At 39.3% G+C, this 25,336-nt stretch overlaps 2 protein-coding genes across 10 annotated transcripts in view; one reads left to right on the forward strand and one right to left on the reverse strand.

Moving 5' to 3' along the window:
* The window catches only part of PPP3CB (protein phosphatase 3 catalytic subunit beta), a 47,260-nt gene extending 33,038 nt beyond the window's left edge, over nt 1–14,222 (forward strand). For 4 of the 9 annotated variants that reach the window (XM_082286014.1, XM_082286013.1, XM_082286015.1 and 1 more), the window contains 2 exons: nt 3,946–3,975; nt 5,636–7,394. In XM_082286014.1, coding sequence (XP_082142140.1) covers nt 3,946–3,975; nt 5,636–5,814 — 209 coding nt within the window. In that variant the 3' untranslated portion in view covers nt 5,815–7,394. Of the gene's footprint in view, nt 1–3,945; nt 3,976–5,635; nt 7,395–7,920; nt 7,980–8,599; nt 8,672–13,871 lie in introns of those variants that run through there. The other 5 variants (XM_082286017.1, XM_082286018.1, XR_014226607.1 and 2 more) reach the window with 4 other exon arrangements.
* On the reverse strand, nt 11,192–24,207 carry ANXA7 (annexin A7; the record flags this gene model as incomplete). Its single annotated transcript, XM_082286024.1, has 13 exons — nt 24,123–24,207; nt 22,512–22,569; nt 19,512–19,731; nt 19,098–19,199; nt 17,958–17,998; nt 17,591–17,693; nt 17,228–17,322; nt 16,452–16,565; nt 15,025–15,195; nt 13,354–13,524; nt 13,165–13,240; nt 11,839–11,951; nt 11,192–11,314 (listed from the first exon to the last, which is right to left on the reverse strand). Exons 2-13 carry the CDS (start codon nt 22,566–22,568, stop codon nt 11,192–11,194), a joined length of 1,386 nt encoding a protein of 461 aa, XP_082142150.1. The 5' UTR covers nt 22,569; nt 24,123–24,207.
* Nucleotides 24,208–25,336: the final 1,129 nt, after the last annotated feature.

Genomic DNA, 25,336 nt, shown 5'->3' on the forward strand with positions numbered 1-25,336 from the left:
AATAATTTTTCAGTGGACATATAATGTCTACAAGTAAGTTTATATGTCCAGTGTGTGTATGTGATTGTTTTGTGAATGTCTATAACAAGAAATGGTGTATGTTTCCTAATCCATTCAACTATTCCAAAAACATGTTCTAGCTTTAATTTTCATTGTTTAATAAGAAACTTTATTATGCTTAAAAAATGAGTCTGCATTCCTCTCACTGATTTAACAAATTTTTTTTCCATGTTGCATTACAAATACCAGAGAGGATCAAACTGACTAGAAAATTTTTTTTACATAAAGCATGTGACTTTCTACCATTACTGAAAATGTGGGGCATTTGGAAAGTATGCAAAATGCATTCTGGATTTTTGTGGGTGTGCATTTTTTCTTGACTAGAACTTTTGATGGCAATATTCCTTGATGCACTACATTAATATACCTCATTTGTTTTAGTCATGTTGATTGTTCAAAATAAATCGTGCCAACTGTTAGTTCTTAAACTGAAGTAACTTCTTTTTACTGATAAGCATGTTACTGTTTTCAGTCTTAAAAGAGTAGTTTTCAAATTATAACGCTCAACTGCAAAGGTAGAAGTAAACCAAAAATAAAATAAAACTTCGCTAACTGACAATTTTCTAAATCATTGTAATATCAGAGAATTTATATTCTTGACAAAAACACGGTCACCAATAGTATAGTAGGATTTCTTACTACAAATATTTAATTACTCTTTGAAATGTTTCGTACTGTGTTGATCAGTATACTATCAATAATTTAAACTAGTTAGGCTTGCAAAAATGAAAGAACATAATATTAACTGAAGTAATTTTTTTACTCCGTTCTTTTGTTTCCTTAAAGATACACAGAATTGACCAGTAAGCCGTAGGTTTTCCTGGTTTCAGTCTTACAAATGTTCATTTTTCAATGGCACATTGAGGAAAGGTCTAGTTACGCTAGTTGCTATTAAACCTATAAGCAGCTTTGAAAGTGATAAGAAATTGGAGTGTATATCTACGTTTCTCTAGAGAGCTGGGCTAAAGTTATTTTATCAGGGCAAATAGATACACACATATATGCAATTTTTGCATATATACCTATTATAGCTCTTAATGTCAGTAACACTTTTCATACGGGGTCTTAGCAAATGCCACTGTTCTGTCAGGACTTTGCTGAGCCCAGCTGCTGTGTTTTGTGAGCTGCTGGCCCTTCTGCTCCTCTTCCTTGGAGGGGCGGTGCCTGGTGGCTCTGCCGTCCCAGCTGGCAGTGCCGGGACAGATCCTCACTGCAGCACAGAGCAGCCCAGGGGAAATGGCAAATGCAGACTGTAGTGAAGGGCTAAACAAAGACAAGTCAGTTCAAAAAGATAGTTCTGGAAAAAAATGCAAGCCTACATCCTATGGGAGAAGTCAATGTATGAATTTTATTTTTCATGAATGTATGGGTATATTATTTTAAAATGAGTCATAGCTTACCCGTGGATAGCTTTAATGTGCTTGGATATAAACAGACTTTGGGAAATCATGGCCTTTGTATATTTCTAAATTTTTTAAAATGTTAATTGTATTTTATGATTTTTGTTGCTTGCATTATAATAGCTGAAATACTAAAGACCATATTAAGTACTGTTATTTAAAATAACATTTCCTAGTGACTTATTTTGTGAACTGAATTCAGTAAAATTAGCTTCCAAATTGAGCCAACATCTGATAAAAAATGACAAAACACCTAAAGCTTTATTCAGCAACATACTAAACACAAGTCTAAATTAAAAACTGTAAGTACTTCCATGGGCATCAGTTGAACTACTGCCCTTGCTATTAGTCAGAAAGCAGTTAAGATAGTTTTTTGGGTTTATGTTGAAAATTGGCAAGGATTTTCTATCACATCCGTCTGTTAAGTAAAACAAGGGGAGAGCTGAAATTAAGGATGGAAATGCCATTGAAACCTGTTGCTTGAAATCAGCTCTCAAGTGAGAATTTTCAGAGCAAAGACTTCAGAATTACCTGTTAATATGATCCAGTATTTATTTGAGGTTTATCAAACTCTACAAAAACTAGAGTTTTAATTTAGATATACCTGCAAAAGAGAATCCAACAAAATTATTTTCCAAATTGAGTCTGTACAGATTTTTTAAAGTGCTTGTATTTTCCAGTCAGTTTGTTCTTTTACATTAAGTTGAAAATTATCTTTTTCTTACCTGCGATGTATATTCCAGGGTCTTTTTGGAATAGTAGTACTACAAGTAGAGTGAACTAGGAGTAAATTTTGAAATTTGTATTTATGACCAAGCTACATAATTTGCAGAGATAAATCAGTATTCGTGATCTTTTCAGGAAAAGATTGAAAAGAAAGACTCCACAGGTAACAGGAAATGGTGGAAAGAGGTGGTTTTTTTTACGTAGTTTCGTATTTGTATGGCAAATTGATTATAGTTTGAAAGTATGTATTTGGTGACTTTCTAAAAGAATTCTTAAAGTAATTTATTTTTAGAAATAGAGGAAGTTTCTCTCCCTTAACGTAAACATAAATAACCATCCATACAAGTGGCTTTTTGATTTAATTCTGGAATTGCCCTTGTCTCTGTAGATTTAAGTGCTGAAATGTTTTAGCTTTTTTTTTCATTTTTTTGTTCCATGGAAAGTGCAGTATATGAAATACAAAATGCTGCATTTTCCTTAAGTATTTATTGGATACCTACTTAATGCAAGTATCCAAATTTTTTTAGACTGTCTCAGTGAAAATTAGAATCTTATGCAACAGTGAGCTTATAACATAATGTAGGCAATTCATACATAACATAGTGTAGGCATAGTGTAGGTGATTTGTTTTGTTGGCTAGGAAATGAGAAGTAATGAACTTAAATATCTTTAAAGAATTCTATTCTGATCTAATGCCCTATTTTCTTATAGAGCTATTTTCCCCAGCACTTGCTTGAATATTCTGGTATGATTTTTGTTGTTAACAGAATGTATGAAGCACTACACAAGTAGGTTTACCTCTGTGTAAGCTACTTTTACTTAATATTTCTGAAATTGTGGTATTAGAGGCATGGCAAATAGTAGGGGAGGTAAAAAGTTGTTACCAGAATTGACTTAGCTACAGTTCAGGTTGTAATAATAATAACAACCTTACGTTAAAGCTTTGCCTTCTAGAGCTAAAACTATAAGGAAAGATCTTACATGTGAGAAATCACAGCTGATGTCACAGTTATTTAGTTAGAAAAACAGCTAGTGAGCTAAATGTTTTTCATATTCACATTAATTCACCCACTAAGACTATGTTAAATCCAGACCTCTTCCTGCTGTAGACTTTGTTGTTGATTCAACTAAACAACTTAAAAGACTTTGTAAATATGATTTGCTAGTTTGTCTTTTATGGCTTAAATTTCACGATTCAGTTCTCAGAGGTGCCCATTTTAGCTTAAAATATTGTGACAAAATGAAGTACTAGTTAAACTTCAGGGTGCTAATGATAAAGAGGAAAATAATTTCTTATTATTAGAATGCTGGTCGTGTTATTTTTACAGTGTCCTGCCTGGTAATTTAATGAAGCTCACTAATGCATTTTAATCTTCAGAAATAGTCTCAAATAGATTTTTAGTATTTTTTTAAACCATACCACAGCTTTAGCATCAGTTGAAGTTTTCTGTTGCTGTCTTAAAAAAAGCTGAAACAAAAATCACAACCAAAACTTACAGAAATGTATAGTTAATAACATCAGTTAATTAGTGTTACTTTGACAGACTTTTAGTTGATAAACTGTGTTAGCTAAAATTTAGGAAAAATTTCACTTAGACTTAAAAACAACCCCCCAAAAACTTAATTGTCTTTTTAACTAATTGTAATCTAATCTGGCGTAGCATACTATATTAAATTGATCATTGCCTTTTCTGCTATGCGATATTACACTCTTCATCTTTCTCATTCATTTTGCATGCATCTGCTCACTTCTGTACAGCCACTGTAGAGGCAATTGAGGCTGAAAAAGGTATGATCAGAGTCTTTGCCCTTGGCAGAGATCTGTGGTGTCTGGGAGGGAATTCAAAAGTGCTCTGTGTGGGTGTGTTTTATTTTCAACTTGCACAAGCAGAGATGAATCAACTGCATTGATTCATCCATTTTACATGTAACATTCATTTCTGGCTTTAGGATAATGATTATCTTTAATATTTTAGGGAAATTCTTGGGGATTTTTGGTCTCTTTTGGTTTGTTTTTTTACAAAATATACTGTAGGTTTTTGTATAATAGCATGTTGTGATATGTGGTATTGTCTTGAAGTTTTTAAGAATAGAAGTGTTTAGTGTTTTTTTTCTGCATTCAACTGAAGGTTTTGTGTGATTGTGGGGAGGGGATGTTATATGTGGAAGGAGGGTTTTTTATGCATGCCTTTTCTCATAAAACCTATTTAATGGCTTTGAACATTTTTTTTTTTACCTTTCTGTGATATCTGGTAGTGCAAGATGTATAACATTTTTTCTGTAGATTTTGAATATAATTTATTGTTCAGATTTATTTCTAGTATTTATGGGACATTAAATTCAATGGATTATCAGTGCTTCTGTGCTAAATAAGTTGTGTATACGTTATATACGTCCTCTGTTAGTGGTATTGAGCAAAATGCCATCAAATTATTTGGTTCAGAGTATTCAACTTCAGATTGTTTCTTTTCAGAGAGACTTTAGTTTCTTCTTGCTCAGAATTCAATGAAGTGAATGAGAAACAGCATAGCAGTTGAGAGAGCTGCCTTTGGGGTTTTTCAGATTTAGTCGCAAAGCACCATTTAATGACTGTATTCTTTGTTTTTTTAATTAAGGAAGTCAGATCTCCAAAAATATAAACAAGTGCCATATTCTGTTCTCACACACACCTGCAAGAGGTCCTATTGTTGTGAGTGGAAAGCTGTACTTAAATCTCCAAAGAATTATTTCATCCCAAAGACTTCAGTCTTATTATGTGGTCAGCCATTTTCAGGTGTAAATTCAACTACAGACCTCATTCATCAAAATAATCAGTAGCAAAATAATACCTTTTTTCTATACTTACTTTAAATACATCTGTATTTAAATGATACCATTGTTGAACCACAGTGCTAACTTGGTGATTGTGGTTGTGTCCATTTCCATCATCCACATGATTAGCACAGTGTGAACCACATCCTGCAGTTTTGCCTGCATGAAAACTGCAGGATCAGGCCATCGGTGCGTGTGCAGGATGTAAATCTGCTACTACCTTTGTAACCCTTTGCTGCTTTGCCTCCACTGCACTTGCTGTGCTGCTTAGATCTTACTGACATTGCCCTGAAGAGAAGGGGGATGTTAAGATTAGCCCGATGAGCTGGGCAGCAAAAGCACAGCGGTGATAGCTGGCCCCACCAGGGACACGCAGAAGCAATCAAGTGGGCTTAAACCCCTTGATTCCTACTTGCAGAATATTTGCCATACTTTGTTCTTTTTGTAAGGAACTGAAATCATGATTGCCATAAACATTTCAGGAAAGCAGGTTATAGAATCTTTTAGCAATACAGTTGCAGGGCCATAAGTTTCTTTGGCTGATTTTTTACCTTTTTTTAAACATAATTTGTTAGAAAAAGTATATGCTTTCAACTTATTTTTCCATTACTGACATATCAAATTTGCATTTTGTTAAGCAATACGAGGATTCTCTCCGCAACATAAAATCTGCAGTTTTGAAGAAGCAAAAGGTTTGGATAGGATCAATGAGAGAATGCCACCAAGAAAAGATGCTCTTCAGCAAGATGGTATTAATACTATAAACACAGCAAATGCCAATGGAAACAATGGAACTGGCAACAACAATGCACAGTGACCACATCAGCTTCTGGTTTACTCACTCATGTCCTGCCTGAGAATTCCTAGATTACTGCTTTTTGATGCGACAACAAATGAAACAGGGGGATCACCTGAAGTGACTAGTTAATACAAGGTGGAAAACCATCTGACTTGATCCCACTGAAGAGAGACCATCATGCTTTTGAGACAACAGCCCCTCTCTTACACAGTGACCCAACCTCCTGAGAGCGTGTGCCTCACCCTTTCACACCAACATCCATCACTGGCTGCTGCAGATTGGAAGAGATCTGGGGAAAGAAATGGGCTGTTCTCACTAAAGCACACCTAGACTAGCATCTTACACTTATCGTTGTCAACACTTTTAAGTTTACAAATGGGATTTTTCTTTCAGTAGAGGTAGTTTGTTTGTTTGTTTGTTTGTTTGTTTGTTTTTTAAAATCAGACTTTCAAATGCAACCCTAAGAGCTAACTATTTATTAATGGACATTGGTTTCATGATATGTCTTTAAAATTATAGATTAGAATGGTCTTAAAATATCTGAGGCTGCAAAAACTGTATTTTAAATAACAGAAAAAATGCCAAAAAATTTCAGTTGGTCATTCTGTAAAATGCTGACCTCAGGTTTACTCCTTAGATGTTGCTAATTCTATATTGTATTCACTGTATTTTTTAGTTACAGCTTATCAGAAGATTTCTATGTAGGAATGTTTATTACTTGAACACAGATTTAAAAAAAAAAATATTTAATTTAGAAACTTTTTTGCCCAGCTTTTTCAAGACTTTTCCCCACCTTGAATTTAAAAAAAAAAATTATATATACTAATTTTAAAAGTAAGAAAAATATGGAAGTGTTAATTTTAAGGTACTTTTAATTGAACTTTGTACATTGTTTAAGTAAATTTTGATTCATATCAAGTCTGTAAAGCTTGGCATTGTATTTTGTGTATGCATGTTTTCATTTTGCAAATATTTAATATATAGACCTATGATGTACATCTATAGGTTACCTAGATGTTATGGGTACTTTTAGTTTATTGTGAGTATTACGGTTGCATAAATAGCTAATAATCACTGGGCTGAATAGCTGCAAGCTTTTTATTATTTTTAAATCTGTAAAGGAAACTGAACCTGTATCAGACATACTTTTTGTTTAAGCAAAGCAGCGCGTAAGCAATTGCTCTGTTCAACTGCTAAGGCATTAGTGAAGTGTAAACTTGAGACTGCATGTATTTTGGTATCTACAGGACTGCTTGGTTAAAATAAAAATTGAAGCCCTGTGCTAATTTGTTCACAAATAATGGACTGTACTGATTGCCAGTGTACTTTGTTATATATTTTGACATTTGCTATATGTCCTTCTTATCCCCTGGAACACAACTTGAAACTGATGTCACTAGAGTTCATCTCTCTCTTTTTCTTTTTTCCTTTTTTTTTTTCCCTTTTTTTTTCTCCTTTTTTTTTTTTTTTTTTTTTTTTGCCATAAAGTAAAATCTGTACATACCCCTAAGTTGGAAATTTTATGCATGTTCTGAACTATTAAAGTATTTTATAAACGGTAGCACACAATAAATTCTGTGCATGGGCTGCGGCTCCTATCACTGTGTATTGGTTTTATTTGGCATACATAGGTCTAATCTGACCTTGAAAATTGTTTAGACATAGTCTTCAATATTTAAGCTATTCAAAGAAATAGCATAGAAGGTCAGATTTAGCTTGCAGAGAACTAGCTGAATGTAAACACTATTTAATTTATATTTTATTCCTGCTGCTTTTTTTTTGCTTTTCAGTTCTCTCTCAGAGATATTTTGTGTGTGGTAAACCAGACATCCACTTTTGGTTTGTACACGCTTGTCAGAGCAGGGTTAGTGGACTCTAGAAAGACTCTTATGCTTAGCTGTGTTCCATATGTTGAACTAAACATTTGACTACTGAAGTGTGTTGGGGCAGCTTTTTGGGCAGAGGGGGAAAATTGTTTGTTTTGACAGTCCGTACAGACACATAAATGAGTCTTTTGGAATATTCTTTTTAAACTAAGGACAAGCTGCTGAACAGGATGAGAATTAAGATAAGTGACGCAGTGTTGGTAAGGGAGTTTTAATATTCAATTTTACTTTATTGCAGATGCATTCTAATTGGAAATTCTTCTCAGAGTTTGAGTGCAGAAGATCAAGTTAAAAATGGTAAGTTTTTTGGCTTTTTTATGAAGCACTCCCATGCCTGCGAGCTGTACAGTCTGCATATGGTGTCATATTAGAGCAGAACAGAAATCTATTACGAAGTACGACTGAAATTTTATTATGAACATGCTGATGGTACCTTTCTCCTTTTAAGTGCTAGTGGAAAATGTCTCAACCTCACAAGAAACTATTTGTCCTGATTTGATACTCAGATCTTGGTTGTGATGAGGATTTTGAGTAGCTGCAATTGTGTATATGAAGAAAATATAGATACAGTCTTTGTGTGGAAAGACCTCACTGTAATTGGAGAGAACTGGTTCTGATACCTGTATAGCAGTAAGTGCCCAGCAGCAATGATGGTCACTTCTGTGAGGATTCCCTGGCAGCATCCATTTTGCTGCTTTAAGGACTCCCTTCCAGTGTCCATTGTCTGTAGTAGTTTTTGCCAGATATGAAGGCAGATCTGCTGTAAAGGACAATTCACTGTGTAGTTGTCGGCCTGATTTCTCATGCTGTGTTTCTCCTGTCACCCTTTAGGCAAGTAGTCGGGTAACAGGGTTGTATCTGGGGGTGTTCCTGTTTGTAAAGGAGGCACTCATTTTTTACTACTGTGTTTCTGTAAGGTGGAGTCTGGAGCTGTCTCTAATTCTTATATTGTTTGGGAGAAGAAATTATATCCTTATTCCCTGAAAACTGTAAGTAGTTTGCATTACTTGTTTTATGCTTTCAGCATTTTACGGAGGGGAAGAAAAGAAGTCGTCTATATGTCCTTAGTCTGTTCTTGGGTAGAGAGGGGAGAAGGCTTGGCTTTGACAGCCAAAGGGGACAGGCAGCAAAAGCTGCGAGAGGCAAGGCAGGTCCCTGGTTTGAGCTGGTGTGGTCACTGCCTCCTTGCCCTGCCCTGGGCTCAGCAGACACATGTGGGTCACTTCTTCTGAGCAGATGGGTGGGACCAGCATCTGTGGTGTGCTTACCTGGAGGGCACCAGCAGTGAGTATTCAGAGGTGGGCTGGGGTCTCTGCCCCAAAGAGTGTAACTGTGTCTTGGTGGAACTGAGAAGCAGAAGTACAGACTATGCTGGGTCAGGTTTTAGGGGATTATTTTCCAGCAGGGACTTGTGCTGTCAGGGAATGTGCTGCCATTTGCTGAGCCAAACGGGGAAGAACAGCCAAGTTCACAACCTACTGTATCCAGTTCAATGGCAAACAAACACCCTCACCTCCCAAAATTATAGTATGAAACAACAGCTTTCCTTTCAAAGCTTGTTAAATTCAGTTGTGAAATGGAAAAATTGCCCCAGTCTCATGTCTTCAATTGTGAAGATTGGCCCCTTGCAAAAAAACAAATGGTTGGGATTGAGGCTGTTTTTCTCTTAGAAAGGGAGGTCACTTCTGGTGCAAGTCTAAATGCTTTTGGAGGGAAGACTCTCATAACAGCTTGCTTTTTTCCTAATGTTTAATCTGAAAGCACTATTACATAAGTTATGTAGAAAATTAAGGCTTTTTCAGAGGCAGGATAGACAATATCTGTTCAGTCTTTCCTTGCCTATTTTTTGCTACTTTTTTTGTTTCATTGTCAATCATTCAATTCTTGCTACCCATTTAACAATTCTTTGTTGCTAGCATGTAATGAAAATATTTTTGCCATAAAACAAGTAAATGTTTTACATTCACATAGAACCCTCTTCACCTGTTCATTTTCTAGTGATAGTATGTATGAGCCAGATTTAATCAATATTCTGCTTTGAATGACAAGTGAAGTGGTAGGGATTTTCAGTCACATAAAAAGATAGATATGCACTAATATGCTTTAATTAAAAAGTGTTAAGGTGCTTCACTTGTAAGGAAGTTTGTTCATGAACAAAGAAACAAGAACCAAAGCTTATAAGAATCTTGGTCAAGCTTGGAAAGCTGCTGACAGATGGGTATCTGTATACACACCTGTATATCTAAGTGGATACTTGCACCAAGATGACCAAAGCAGTGCAGAGTAAAATGTCTTCTAGTCTCTCCAAATCAACTTCCACTGATTTTGTATTTGAAATAATTAATCTGACCCAGCTGAACTGTATTTCCCAGTATCAGAAAAAGTTTATAGTCTAAAATCAGACTTAGGTTGCAGACCAGTGATATAAGTAAAATAGATAAGCTCTTTTGGTATGATACACTTGATAATCTGTTGTTGCTGTGCAAAAACCTCTGTGTTCATGCTGTGCAGAGTGAAAGGTTTGTCATATTGGAACCAGCGCTACCAGCCCTAGTGATTTTTGTCTGAGCGATACTAGAAATAGGCTTTTGCTTTTTGTGTGTCCTATAATGCAATTGTTACTTGTTAAAGCATTGCTGAAGGAACACACTGCCTACTACTGCCAGACTCGAAGCTTCTCTTAAATTTATGGCTGGGGACAAATTCACTGCAGCCTTCTAAAAAAACCAAATGTGCTGTGCAGAGTTACTCTCTTTAAATCCTTTGAAAACATCCACATAGTCATTTATATTGTGTAGGTCACAACTGCTTTGGGTTGGATTTACAGGTTAGTATTAAATAAACGCTTTTTCACTGCTCGGTCAGCTGCTGTATAACCTACTCCTTTACAAGGAGAGACTTCAAAATCAGATCCAAGTTGATTTCTCCTTTTCACTGCTGCCTTAAGCATAATGGTAACTAACCAGTAATTTAAGGAATTTAATACCGGGAGTACAGTCAGATTCTGCCAAGGCCCCTAAACTGTCAGTGTATTGTGACTTAATGTTTTTCAACATTATGATGGAAAGACATTAAAGGGGACGGGGTGTAAAATGCTTTACATCCTAGCCTGAGGCTTTGTTTGTCTTCCACAGTAAGCTCAGCAGTTTAGGTATTTCAGGAAACTTGTTGAGTGCTGGAGATTAATTTGGTTGAAACAGTTGACTCCCACAGAGACTCATGCAGGAGTGCAGTAGAGGGGAAGTGGTTTTGTCTGGGTCAAAAAGACTGAGGCTTAGGGTCTAATAGACAAGATATATCTTTTTATTATACAATGAAGAATATTATGTGCTGTAAATTAAGGCATTGTAAGTGCAGAAAGCTTACTGAATCATCAAGAAGGCATATTTGATTATGCAACCTTTAAAATTACTCTTTTACAAGGATAGTTAGTATCTATGTAAAGCATGTTTCATGTCCTTCAGTTTGTTTAAAAAAAAAAACAAACCAAAAAACCAGATAATTCTCTTCTATTGCCCAACAATTGCCAGCAGCAACTGCCGGTAATCACCGCTTGTATCACTTGCTATCATTGTAGCCAGTGTCTTCTGATACATCTGTGTGAACATCTGTTTAATTTGCACAAGGTCAATCTATGCAAAGACAAAAAAAAAAGCAGAAAACTTAACCACAGTGTATGATTTAAATCCTAGACAGTCACCCCACATCTCCTCCCTTGCAAACTAGAGAACACATGCCAAGGGTGAGATGTGCAATGATTAACCCTGTGCAGTGGACAAGCCAGCTGGTCCCTCCAAGGACACAGGAGCAGCTCCCCAAGCAGAGTCCAGTAGTTGTTCCATGCTTTGTTAGGATTGTGCTGCCCTAACTCTGAACAGGTGAACTTCTCACCTGGAGGTGCTCATTTGCTATGTAGACGGGAAATAATAGTTAAAAAGGAAAACAAGCAGTTACTACTATCTAGCCAGACTTAATTAAATTACTATGTGAAAGCTGGCTTTAAAACTAATTTAATACATTCATCTAAATGTGAGCCCCATAAAAGCTTCATGCAGTACATGTTTTTACAGCTGTGAAAGGAGGACTAAGTGACAAGCTGGTTTGGGTAGATAGCTTTCTGCTGCACGTGACTTGTACACAGGAGAAAATTTCTTACCTCACTGCGAGTGACTACAATTCTGATGAGGGTAGAATCATCTGTGCCAGCTCCTTTCATAGAATAATAAAGTCTTTCTGCAAAAAAGGCTGGGCGATTTAAAGCACATTGCACTGCAACAAAGTATATTGTTAGGATTAGTTCCAGTATTGTATCCTGTATAGTGATACCTGGCAAGATCAACTCAGGATTTTTGCTGTAGACACCTAGAGGTTGGTATTAGTGAAGATCCAGTTACTGTGAATAACGGGACCTGTTTATAAAGCTAATAAGCTTATTTTCATGTTGAACAAATGAGTTATTCCTTCACACAAAAACTTATGGTTATTAGCAGTTAACTCCTCTGGGGAAGTGCTTTTCAAAGCACTGAAATCTTAACTCTCAAACACGTAATTCAAAACCAGTTCTTCTCCTTGGGTAGCTGGTACTGGGACACAAGGTATTTTACTCATGTTCCATTGCTAGAATCTCACTAAGAAAAGTACAAAAGGTAGAAGGTTCTCTAGTAGTTCTGTAGCTCTTGTAGTTACAGCATGTATTTTGATTCAGGTAGATTGTTCACACTCAGAGATGAGCTGTTATTCTTCTACCTTATTCTCAGACCTGAATTTTTCCCATTAAACTCTGAGTAGAATATACTCTGGGAAGTTTTTGCTTATCCATTATGGCTACAGAATTGCTGTCATTTGGGTGAGCACTGATACGACTGGTGTCTCCAGATTTACTAAATATTACTGATTTTCACTATCAGTTAATTGTGCTGAATTGTGTTGAACTGCTTTACTATAACAAGTCAGTAGGAAAAAGTGAATTCAAAATGGCGCCTTCTATTTTGCTGAGCTTTTTGGGGTAGATGGTGGTGGGGAAGGGGGTGGAAAAGGAACTGTGCCTTCAGTAGGTTCATGTTGGCTCTGAGGTTATCTGTGTGGGTGGCTCAGCTGTCTCTGCTGAGGAGCTGCACACCCCGTCACAGCTCTGTGACACTGGTACCTCCTTTTGCAGAACTCTGAATTATACAGCTACAAGCACTAACCAGTGACCTTTGGTTCTGTGCACTCTGTGCACTTGCCTGCCTTCCCAGAGAAGTGACAAGTAGTTCCTCTGTGGTCTTTTCTTATTTGAAACTGACTTCTTCATGGTGGATGCATGTTTTCTTCATTTAAGTGCAAGATGAATCATTTGAATAACTGAAGCTACTTCTGTGCTAGCAGAGTCTCTGATTGTGGGATCATTTGCCATATGGCCAGTGCTGAACTGGATTCTTCTTTGATTACATTTAGGTTTAATTCCTAAAGGATAAGGGGAGGGAAGAACAATATAACTTACCAATAGTCTTCAAACCACGTTCCACATTTCCAGAAAATTCTCGGTCAATGCTGCTTAATAAATCACGATTAGCAATCTACAAATAAATGAGATTAATATGTGGATGATGAAATGCAGTAACAACTGGAACCTTAATTTAAGGTTAATTACATTCACCAAGCTTATTTGAAATCAGTGAAGAACTCCTACCCTGGAGTATGCCTCAACTGTTGCTTTCAGTTGGGGAAAACTTCTGCTTGCCAGAACCATATTAAAGCAAGATTCATCAGTCCCAAGTTTTCCTTCACCAGCTTGGTACAGACGCTGAGCATCTTCTTGAGCTTTTTGATAATCCACAGTTTGATTCTCATCACGATTACCCTTAGTGCAAAGACAGCAGATTTCAAATAAAATTTCACAGAGAAGGCTATGATTTAACTGCTTGCAGGGTACATAGACACCAAGCATGCATCTTCAAAGCTTGAAGCAGAAAGAGAAATAGTTTGAAATACATTACATTGCTTTAAAACTCCTCTTTGGTTTAATATTCTTTATAGGAAACAAATACAAAAGTGGCTCAGAACCCTATCTGTAGGACATGCTTTAAACTGCAGATACACTGACTCAGATAACTTCACCCTACAAACCATCTCATAGTTCTAATTAAGTACTGTACTTAATTCTCTATTTTACTTAATAATGTAAGCTTTCTCTTGATTTGTTTCTAGGCTTCAAGTTGCAAAGACTCTTCCCAAATGAACTAATGAATTATCTTACTGAATATGCACACCTGAAATATCTCAGGTTTCCCTCCTATTTTATTTAGAAGTTGCTTATTTCAAGTAAGAATGTCTCCAGAAAGCACTTAACTACACTTGTGTCAGTAGGGCTTGTATGACATTTTATGTGCTTTGGTGGTTGTTTTGGTTTTTTTGCTGCCCGGTGCATGGATGGATACTGCTAAACATACTGGCTGACTAGGCTGAATACATTGTCTCGAATACTGTTGTATCTGTAGTGGTTAATATATTATTTAAATGATGTGATTGTCAGTTATTGTAAACTACTGGATTTATCAAAATAAAAATTAGCAGCATGAGTTTTCTCCAGGTTTGCTTTCTTCTGGATTTTTACTTTTAACCAAATATCTAGAGCATAGGTGAACTCTCACAAAGGTAGAAGCCAAGGAGATAGAGAAGTGTCATAGAAATTCTATCACAAAATAGGCAAGTTTATCAGAGAACTGTGGGAAGTTGCATTAGTTACATATTTCTTCCTAAATATGGGTAACTGCAAGTTACTATTCCTCAACACAAAATGAGCCCTAGTAAATGATACGGGATAAACAAACTCCAGTGGTCACCTGAGTTCAGCAGCAGCACCTCCCTAATTCTGGTGATGTAAAGGGAAGGCAGGCTATGGAGTAACTTGGGAAGCAGGTTTTGCCCTCTGGCACTTCTTACCTTGTTTATAGGGACTCTCAGAGGCATTCTACATACCACGGAGGTTATCCAATCAGCTTCACCCAGATTACTTTGTTAACATATGCAAAAAATAAAAAGCATCTTGCTCTAAAAGCAGTATAGAGCACTGCTTTAGGGAGCCACTTGGTTGCATCTGCACAATATTTCCACATAAATTCTGATACTAATTGAGGGTGCTAAATTAGGTCACACAATTCATCATGGATTTGTGGATAAGAAGTATCTCTTGAGGAGGGACTGAAGAGTCACATCTTAGGGAATAAATTAATGACCATGGGCTAATTTCTTAAAAACCTGCCTCTAACTAAGCATACACAGGCTATTTATGGAGCCATTGTGACTACACACATCAGACTGTACACTGTTATCTTATTAAAAAAAAATAATTAAAGCTCACTTGGCACATGGATATAAGTAATCGTTCAAAGTGTCCTGAAGTGTCTGATCTGATGTCTTCTTCAATGTCCCTTCCAAATTCTGATTTATAGCAGTTCACTATTTCGCGAATTTCCTGGTTTGTCCTTGTGCAAAGGATCTCAATCAACACACTCTCCTGCGTGCCTGCTCCCTGTAGGCAGAGAAAACAAAGGCATAACTACAGAGCACTACCTATGCAGTTTTCTTCAACTGTGAAATAATACCAGTCATCTGGTATTTCAAAACCTAATACAATCTACCTTGTAAGAACAGTATCCTTGCAGTGTGAAAGCACCAAGTCTACTGTACACTTAAAATGGAATGAAGATTCCTCAAACATGCCATTCTGCACCAGTTCAGAGAAACAGCCCAAAACTATACATCCACATCAGTGACACTGGCCAAAGTTAACTGGAAAATGGTTTAGGAAGGAAAATTCTTTGGCAACCTTAATCTGGAAACTTACTATAGGAAGGTAGAGCCTTATGATTATCATTGAAGTCAAAGGTACACATGTAAATTCCATTCTGGTCAGTACACAAGTGTGTTTCCTATCCAAATGTGGCTGCTTCCTCAGCGTGGAACTTTTTATAGATGCTTCCCTCTCCCCACAATAAAAGTTAAGTGTGATTTCTGTGTACCAGGGGATCTTACTGGCATGGTCATCTCAATTCAGGCAAGGATTAGATAGGAGAGGGGATGTATGTGAGACTTCTAGGTAATCTTATATTATGAATTTTTGAAAATGACTATTCCCCATTAAAGGCAGATCTTCATTTAAGCTCCATGTTTTCTAGAAGGTGTGCGTTCATACATGGGTTGAGTTACTCATTTCCACTATCAGCCACCTGCTAGCTGCTGCAGCTCAAGCAAGACGTTCCAGTCAGCTGGATGTACCAGTTTATCCGAGTTAAAAGTTTAAACCAACTTGCTCACCTAATCTCTAAATGCTGTCTTTATACTTGAACAGATATATCCATCTGACCTCAAGAAATTATTTTTTCATTGTCTTTTTTGGGGGGAAAAAAGGGATAATCCAAAAATACCTTTCAGTAACAAAGGTTTGTTCCTAGTAAGGAAAGGTATGTACCTTTAGTTTAAACAGTGACTATGGTTTTAACAGCACCGTGGCCCTTTTTAGGTTCTAGCAATAATTATGTCCAAGTGGTAGAGAACTAGGTTCTGTCCTGCTGCGTTTCTTCCTCTACTGAGTGGACATCTGCCCTGAATTGGCTAATCCTGCAGAAATCATCTGGAACTGGGGGACACAGCAGAAAATAATTTTAAGCCCTGCAATTCCAGGATTTATTTGACACTAGCAGATTTTTCAACAATGCTGGGACCAGGTATTCTTAGATGAGCATTTTAAGATCATTTTAAACTGTTTCCTTCACAGGAATACCATACCTTCATTGCATGACGTAAGCTCCAGGCATCATAGTAGGTACTAGGCATGAAGAGTGCTAGAATCAGTTCTTCCACATTACCACTTAACTCAGACTTCAGATCTTTAATTAAATCCTGTTCAATTACAAACACAAAAAGAGTGTTAGGCATATACAGATTATATACCAAAGAAAGATCAAACTAGAATTTACTTTTATGACTTATTTCTACCTTTGTGCTGTTTTTCCTGTAAAGCTTTGTTTCTTATGAAAATCTTTCCTCTGACACCTCAGCTCTTCTCCATTATCTCCTCACTATTTGAGATGTTATTAAATGCCACAACTACAAAATTTCACTTTAAGTTGCAAAGATGACAGAGGGAAGAAATTAAATTAACCTGGACTTTTATTTACAATCCAATCCTCAATCCGTTTCTCAGTTTTCTTCTTGGGAAAAATATTTCAGTGCTGCTTTGTGTGCATAAAAAACTCAGTAGTTTCAGACACAAATACAAGGGCAGTTTAAGCTTGATTACTTTCTATCAAGCATTAGAGAAGCAGAGAAGCTTCTTGCATGGTCAGGGACAGAGACAGCTTCCAGCCTTCCCCCACCCCTGCTTCTTCCAGGTATCAGGACCACACTATGTCAAATATCCCAATATATAAGGAACATAACTAAAAGAAGTTTATTTTAAAAAATGCCAAAATCACTCCCCAGGACTAAAATACAACCAGGCAGTTAAAGCAGCAGCTGAAAGTTTGGTTTTGTTTACCAATTCAAAGAACTAGTGAACGTACCTTGCCATACATAGTCTTGAAAGCTGCCTTGATTTTTTGCCTTTGATCATTGGAGCGGTTAGCAACAACATTTATGATGGCCTGCTCATCAGTTCCTTGGAAACAGAAGGGCAATGTCATGTAAGAATGCAATACTGTGCATTTTATACTGTTGCATTTGGGCATAGTTACATAGTAAGTGGCTGCTATTTAAGTCCACCAAATTTTCTATGGAACTTCATCTACTAAATAGCCCAGGCCCTTTTGAAAATGTAACTTTTGAAAAGCTGGGCGGGGGGGAAGTATAGTTAAATAAAAACTGAAGAAAACAACAAAATGGCATTAAGAAGTTAGATCAATAGGAACGAAAGCTTCTTCACTTACCAAAACCCTTCATAGCTTTGCGTAGAATTTCTGCATCCCTTCCAGCATCAAAGTTTGGAGCAGCTTGAATTGTGCCCTGGGTATACTGAACCACTGCAGCAGGCTGAAAATAAGAGTCACACATAACTAGATATCTGCACAATATAAATTCAAATTAAAATCACAGCTCTGCAATCAGTACTTCAGAAGGCATTGTCCGTTAATTCTCCATTTCTTACTCTAACACAGAATGAGGGCAACATTACTCTGAGGGTAGATGGAAACTCCTGATGCAGAACACAGTCTAAACCATTGGAAATCAGCTGTAAAAACATTAAAACTACAGAGGCCACATAAGATTAATTCTAGGAGAGAAAATAGCACATACCGGACCAGGCATTGGGGATGGTACTTGTCCACCAGGAAATCCTAGTGAAAAGAAAGAACAAGGTAGAAGAAATTAATTACATCTCCTCTTATTGTAAAAATACCATCTAATCTGAATATAAAGCCAAACCTGCCACTGTACACAATCTGTTTCTTAAGTAATGATACCTACCACAATCAGTAACTGAACTTCTTTCCTTGGGAATAATGGGAAGAAGCAATCACAGATTTATTTTGATACATACACTAGCAAGGCAATTCTAAAATTACTAAACTTACTGGTGCTGTGGGAACTGGAAGGATCTCTCCTTAAGAAATTCTGCTATTTTTGACAGAAGCCAAGATAGCCCAAACAAATGAAGAATGTGTGTCCCATGCTCTCTTTAAAAGCCGTTATATACACTTTAAAATGCCTAGCATGTAAACAATAAATATTCAGAATTCATTGCTGCAGAAAGGATTGAAGGAATCTCATTCTGTGATCAAAAGCACTGTGAATACAAAAGCTAAAACTATTTTTTTTGTACTGGAATTTTATTTTTATTCATAATATGTATGGACATTCCTTATCATTTTAATAGAAACTTAGTACCAGAGTTAACAAAGCAATCATAAAACAAAAACGTTTTGCTGCTTTGAATTTCTTTAAAACACAACTGATATATTCCAGGACAAAAATCATCTCTTATAGTAAATGACCACTTAAAGCATTATAAACACTGCACTGCTTTTAAGCAAATGTATGCATTTTCCTTTCCTCTTTCCCCAGTATGCCAGGGATCATTGTGAACACACAGATCTGAAAAATGCAATTGAGATTAACAGAACTGCTAGATACTTATTGAATATGGACTCTGGATTTTACAGTTCTCATCAGATACTTGCAGTTTAAAAAAGAATAAGCACCTAAACCACTGCATCATGACCATTATTCAGGGACATCCATCCCTTTTGGATGTAGCACCTACGGAACTGGTTCTCATCAGCCGTTCAGTGGCCCAGTCAAGAAAGGTGGCAGGAGGTGCACAGCATACAAACTTCAACAGCTACAAGTAACAAAGGTAAGGGCCTAATTTCTTACTACCTATCCTGGGGTCTCAGTTTAACCTTGGGGGCTTAAAGTTTCTTATATATGACATACCTGGAATTTGTGCTGGTCCACCTCCAGCATAGCTTTGGGCGGGAGGCTGCTGTGGATAGCCACCAAAGCCAGGGCCGGTGGGAGGCACAGCAAAGCCAGGGCCTGGAGGAGCCAGGGGAAAAAACCCAGACTTTAGCACACTTAGTATTTTGTACTTGACTTCTTTAACACAACATGAGCCAGGTTATTGAGCAGAGCTACGTAAGAGACCAGTTTCTCCATGTAAGTGCAGTGACCCAGAACCACCAAGGCTCTGCCATCAGCATGCAGGTATTTCCTGCTGGATGGCAACCTGGCTGGCTGCCTGTGTGCTGCTGCCTGAGCTGATCACTGAACAAAGCTGCTTTTCTTTACTACTTCTAACGAGCACAGGGAATGCTGACACTGGAAATCACTCCTGACTGGTACTCTTACCTCCAGAATAAGGTGGCATTCCTCCAGCCTGGGGAGCTCCAGAGAAGCTCCCTGAAGCAGGGTAGCCCCCCAGGGCAGAATATCCTGCTGCCCCTGGAAACCCAGCATTTGGTGGTGCTGCAGGAAAGGTACCTCCTCCTGATGGAGGGAATCCTCCAGGAACGGTGGTGGGATAGGGGTACTGACCAGCTGGCGGATAGACAGACTCCTGTCCTGTTGGCTGAAACACAAAAATGGGATGTCTGTATGCCTGTTAACAGCACATTCGAGTAAAAACTCCCAAGCTGCCAAAATGTCCACATGAATAATAACAACGTGAATTATACAATTAGATGTAGGGCTTGAAGCAGCAGCAGCAGAATTCCTGAAGCCTGGGTGGGGTCCTCTTGGTTGGGTTTTCTGATGCATCTCCTTCGTTGACACAGAATCAGAGGGTGCTGCAGGGTGGAAGTCACCTCTGGATGACCTGTGATCCCGTCCACCCTCAAAGCAGGGCCAGCTTTGGAGTTGGGTGAGGTTATGCAAAGCCTGATAGTCAGGTTTTCAGTATATACAAGGAATGGCAAATTCACAGCCTCTCTAGGCCCCTGTTGCAGTGTTTGACTGCCCTTACAGTGAAAAATGTTTTCCTCAAACCAAATTGCAACCTGTATTTGCTAGCTGCCCTTTCACTGTGTACCCCTGACACGAGTTGACTCCAATGTCTCTATGGCTCCTTCTCACGCAGCAGAAGACTTGCTCTTCTCCAGGCAAGCAGCCTTCCCCAGACATGCTCCTCTTTGTTCACATCTTTGTTGTACTGGGAGGCCACAACCAGACACAGTATTCCAGAGGTGCTCTTGCTGAAGCCTGGTGTGTCATTAGCCTTCCTCCCTGAGGACTTGGCAGTGCTGAGCCACACTTCACTTGTCAGCCACTGGGACACCTGGTCCCTTACTGGAAAGCTGCTCTTTCTATGCCACACAAGGAAGAGGTGAGCTCAGCTCAGCTTGCTCTCTATGAATCATCAGGAGCTCACCCCCTGTTACAAGACTTGCAAGAGCACAGTAGCTTTGAAACTTCTGCCTCTATTGCACAAACAGTATTTTCAAATGTTACAGGGTAAGAACTTCTTGGGAGTTTTTTCCCACTTCCTTTGGAATCCAGGTTATAAAGCATGGACATTCAATGACTAAATCTGGATCACTGAGTCAGACTGAACACCTACTACAGGTTTTAAATAAAAAGAACAAGTCCAACACCTATATATTTGTTTTGCTACATGTATGATTTACCAGCCATACCACAAAGGTTGCTATTAGCATTAAGATATATTAGAAATATTTACTTTAATGATCTGGATCTCTAAGGGAAAGCACTGTAAGGTAAAAGCCATTATACTTGATCTTAGAAATCAAGTATTTAAAATCAGCTTCATAATGAAGCATAATGGATGGACCCATTACTCCCTTGCTGGGGATCATCTTTACTGAATAGCTTTAGAAATATGGGTCACACATTACATACAGTACACATTCATTCTTGACCCCAGAAAACAGAAATAAAGTGCAGAGCAGCAAAGCCTAGCTCCAATGTTCTCCTTGTGTTTGGCTGCCCCAAGATTTCTACCCCCAAATTTCTGTGCCCAGGCTATATAATATTCTTTTCCCCAGGGGCAGTTGAATATTTCCCTGCTAGACTCAACAAAAATATTTTATTGGAATTTAGATTCATAAATCCAAAATTAGGATCCTCAAAAGCCCTGCTCAGATAACTACCAGTGCTGAAGAAAAAAATAATTTCACATATGCTTTTTGAATTGGTTATCACATTGGGCATCATCAATGAGAGTAGGAAATCATTGATAACAAGTCTAGAAGGTCTTTTAAATGAATTAATTGAAGTTGGCCATTTTTTAAATGCTAGCTAAGAAAAAAAATGTTTTCAGATGTAGTTAAAAATAAACAACAGCTAAAATCATGAGGGTTCAGCAGAACCTTGAGGGGAGAAAAGAAATCCCAGAGTTAATAGTCTTGTTTCTAATATGTTTGTCTTTAGTTTGACTGACTTTAATGTTTCAGAAGAAGTAAGGGTAGATTGTAAAGCAAAATCATCAGAGAATTTATTGCATGTATTTATATGCATATATTTATATCTTGCATTTATTTATAGCTTTTCAGTATCTTAATGACATTTAGGCTGAGATCCATGCTTAAGTCTGGTTCTGTATTACATAAAACACAGGTAAAATTCCCACAATGACACTATGATCAGTGCCATGATCAGTACCATAAAAGTACAGAGATGTATCTAGCTTTGAAAAATATTGCAGGTGTATCAAAAAGACTGCAGTATCAGCCATACCTGCTACATTTTAGCCTTCCATTAAGTTTCCTTTAAAAATTTTAGTTCATTCAGTTGTGCGCTGAAGGTGGAACAGTCCTGTGGATAGGGTAGTCAAGATACAGTGTCCTCTACCCTCAGAAAAATATTTACTTGGTGTCATACGAATGCTGGGCTACTTGAGTAAAGTGTTCCAAGCTCTTCCTGATGGCTGTGACCACTGAAAATTGTTCAGCATCTCTCTAAATCCTGGGATACAGCTATGTGAGTATTTGGTACAGATTGATTCAGAGATTACCTCTAACCCTACATGTAAAGGGCCTCCTATTTATTGAAGAAATTTAAAAAAAAGAAGAAAAAGAGAAAAAGAATTGTTGAGATGAGACAACTGTATTTAAAAAAACAAACTCACAAGAAAAAAATAAAACAAGACCAAAGAATCAAAGACCTTTCTGGAACAACAGGTGTCATTAACAAAACTAAGCTTCCCCCTTGGAATCCTTGTGTGACAGCTGTAAAGTCACCTTCAGAGATATACAGATGAAAACAAAGAGCATAATCACTAGAGAATAGGGTACATGAACGGACAGCTACTATTTACAGACATACGGAGCACAGTAAGGATTTCATAGAATATAAATGCATTAGGAATGTAACACATTCAAGAGCCATACTTACAGGATAACCTGGGAAAGCAGGGTAGCCATCAGAAGGGGGATAACCTGGGTATGACATTCTAGGGAAGAAAAAAAAAAAGATATTTTCACTGTGAAGCACTATATATGAGTTTGTAGTAGGTATTTGCTTGCTAATTACCTCTTAAATCACTTGAATAATATGTTTAGTAGGTTTGGAATTGCTCGGGAGTACTTGTCAGCTATTAACCCACAAAACTTTTCCTTTTTTTCTCTCCTACATCTGACCACAGCAATCAGAATTCAGAAGGGAAGCATCTTCAACTTCGTAATTAACTATCACTCTTATTCAGGGTCAGACAGACACTTAAGCATGGTAAGAGGCTCAAACCTCCAGAAAACTCTGAAATACAGGGTACACTTTGAGGTTCCAGCAGGAGGGAGCTGAACCCTTTGCCATGACAGAAATAGTGCAGGCCCCAGTCCTGCACTGCACCAAGCACCTGTATCCATCATCCTGCACTGCTCCGCTCAGAGGGGTAGTTCCTGGGAGAAGAGCAGTACCCTAGCTATCCCATTTAAAATGATAATTTGATAAGAACAGGAGTAATCCCTCAGCATTTCTTCATTCATGGAGCAAATTCCTGTTTCCTGACAGTAACTGTTTATTTTAGTCACATTTTTAACAGAGGGACTGGGGGAGAAGGAGCAGAGATCCCGCATCCCGCATGTTGCCAACCAGTGGGCAGGGATATTCGAGACCATTCGCCAGGTTATGAAACATTTAATGACAGGGGAAAAAAATGGACTTGAAATTTGGCACAAGCATCCTCAAGTTGAACAAGAGCTCTGACATAACTACTTTTACAACCAAAACAACAACAGATTTTCCCGTCAGACTGTAGTTTTCCCCCGCTGTCCCCGGACGGGTGCAGGGCGGGTTAAACCGGGGGCCGGGTGTGAGTCAGCTGCGATACCGGCCCGCGGTAAAACATCAGCGGACGCGCCGCGCTCGGTGTGTTGGGCAGAAGCTCAGCCGGTAAACACGGAGAAGTCTCCTCTCTTCCGGGGGACGGGACGGGACGGGACGGGACGGGACGGGACGGGACGGGACGGGACGGGACGGGAAGGCCCCGCACCGCCCGCGCCCCCGCCGCCTTTAAGTGCCCCGCCCGCCGCCGCCCCGCTCCGCTCCGGGCAGTCACGCATCGCCCCAAGCTCCTCCCGCTCCCTCAGCAGCCAGCCGCGGGCCGGCCCGGCGTATCCTCCGGCGATGTGGAGCTGCGGGCGGAGGCAAGTATCCCGGTATCTGCTTCCCCCGAGGCCACCTGACCTCGTCCCCGCTCCGCAGGGCCAGGGCAGCCCCCGCCGGGGGTGCGGCTCCCTGGGGCGGGCGGCACCTCCCTCGGCCGGACACCTGCCGAGCCCCGAGCCGGGGGCGGCCGCGGCTCCGGGAGCGCTGCCCGGGGCTCCATCCAGTACGGCAGCGCCTCGGGCCTGGGGCCGAGTCCCCCGGGCGACGTGTGAGCAGAGCCGGGGCTACGGCCGAGCCCCCGCCGGTGCGAGAGGAGCCGGCGGGGCCGGGCCGGGGGCTGGGGCGAGGGACACGCGAGTCGCGGCCGGCCGGCTCCTCCCTCCCCCCCAGCCGCCTCACCTGAGGGGAACTTACGGAGCCTTCGGCCTCTCTCCGCAGCCACACCGCAAAATGGAGCCTGTGCGGCCGGCGATGCCCGCCCCGCCCCCGGCACCGAGCCCGCCCCGGCCCGGCCCACGGGCCGTACGCCCCGCGGGCAGGGGCACCGCACCCGGTGCCGGCAGTGATGGCCCTGCCAACACAGAGCCCTTTGCTGTGTGTGCGGGTTCGCCCCGTCTCGCTGAAGGAAGGCTGTGAGATGCCCGGTTGTCCCTCGGGACGGACGAGAGGTAAGTTCACAGGCTCAAGTGTCACAAACGCAGAGCCACTCGCCAGTGGAGCTGTGTCAGGGGAAGCGTTCACACAGGAAGCGCCCGGAGATGCCATCCCACGGGAATCCTTTGCCACCCGCTAGGAAAGGGAGAGAAAAGTCCACACTGCAGTTTCCCTTTAGCACCACTGCAATGGAGTTCAGCCCCAGTGAGTGTAGTTCTAAGTCAAGTCTGTAATCCAGTAACACATGAGTCTTTAGATCAAGATCATTGTTCAGTAGATGTCAGGGAGTCCATCAAGTCACCCAGGCCACCAGAACTGCATGTAACAGGCAAAAAATATAAAAGACCTAAGTGCATGGAGCTGGAGGAGCTGCTCCTTCTGCGGTAGCTACTGAAGACCAGGATTTAGGTCCCAAGAGGATGTAAAGGTAAGATTGACTGACTACTACATACATTTTTCTACAACAAAATCTTAATTATAGTTATTTGTATGTAATTATGGGGAGTGCGCTTAGTGTTTTGTTTCTGTCTGTTGTAATGTTTATTCATATTATACTTTGAATAGACATTAAACACCCATAGTCCTTTCTTTACCTGATGGTTAATTATTCATGAGGCATTCTGACAAGCAAGATACCATTTATGAAGGATTCACCTACGATATTAATGCACCAGTTACTTGAGGTTATTCAAAATATCCCCTTTTTTGTTTATGACAAACATGTTAGCCGTTTAGAGACCATTCCAATGCAACCAGCTTTGGTTCTTTCCTGTAACCTGGTGCAGCACTTCAGCTCTAGATGAAATAACAACCACTGTTCAATTTGTCTGTAAAGCAGCGTGAAGTGCAGGCAGCAGAAAATAGGTTGGTAATAATTTACCATGCTTGCTCGCTTCAAATGAAGAGCACCTAAAGCCACATAAAGAATCTAATACATTACCTATCCAGGAAAATCGGGC

Source organism: Coloeus monedula, assembly GCF_965178545.1.
Source record: "Coloeus monedula genome assembly, chromosome: 8".
In the NCBI taxonomy this organism is placed as follows: Eukaryota; Metazoa; Chordata; class Aves; order Passeriformes; family Corvidae; genus Coloeus; species Coloeus monedula.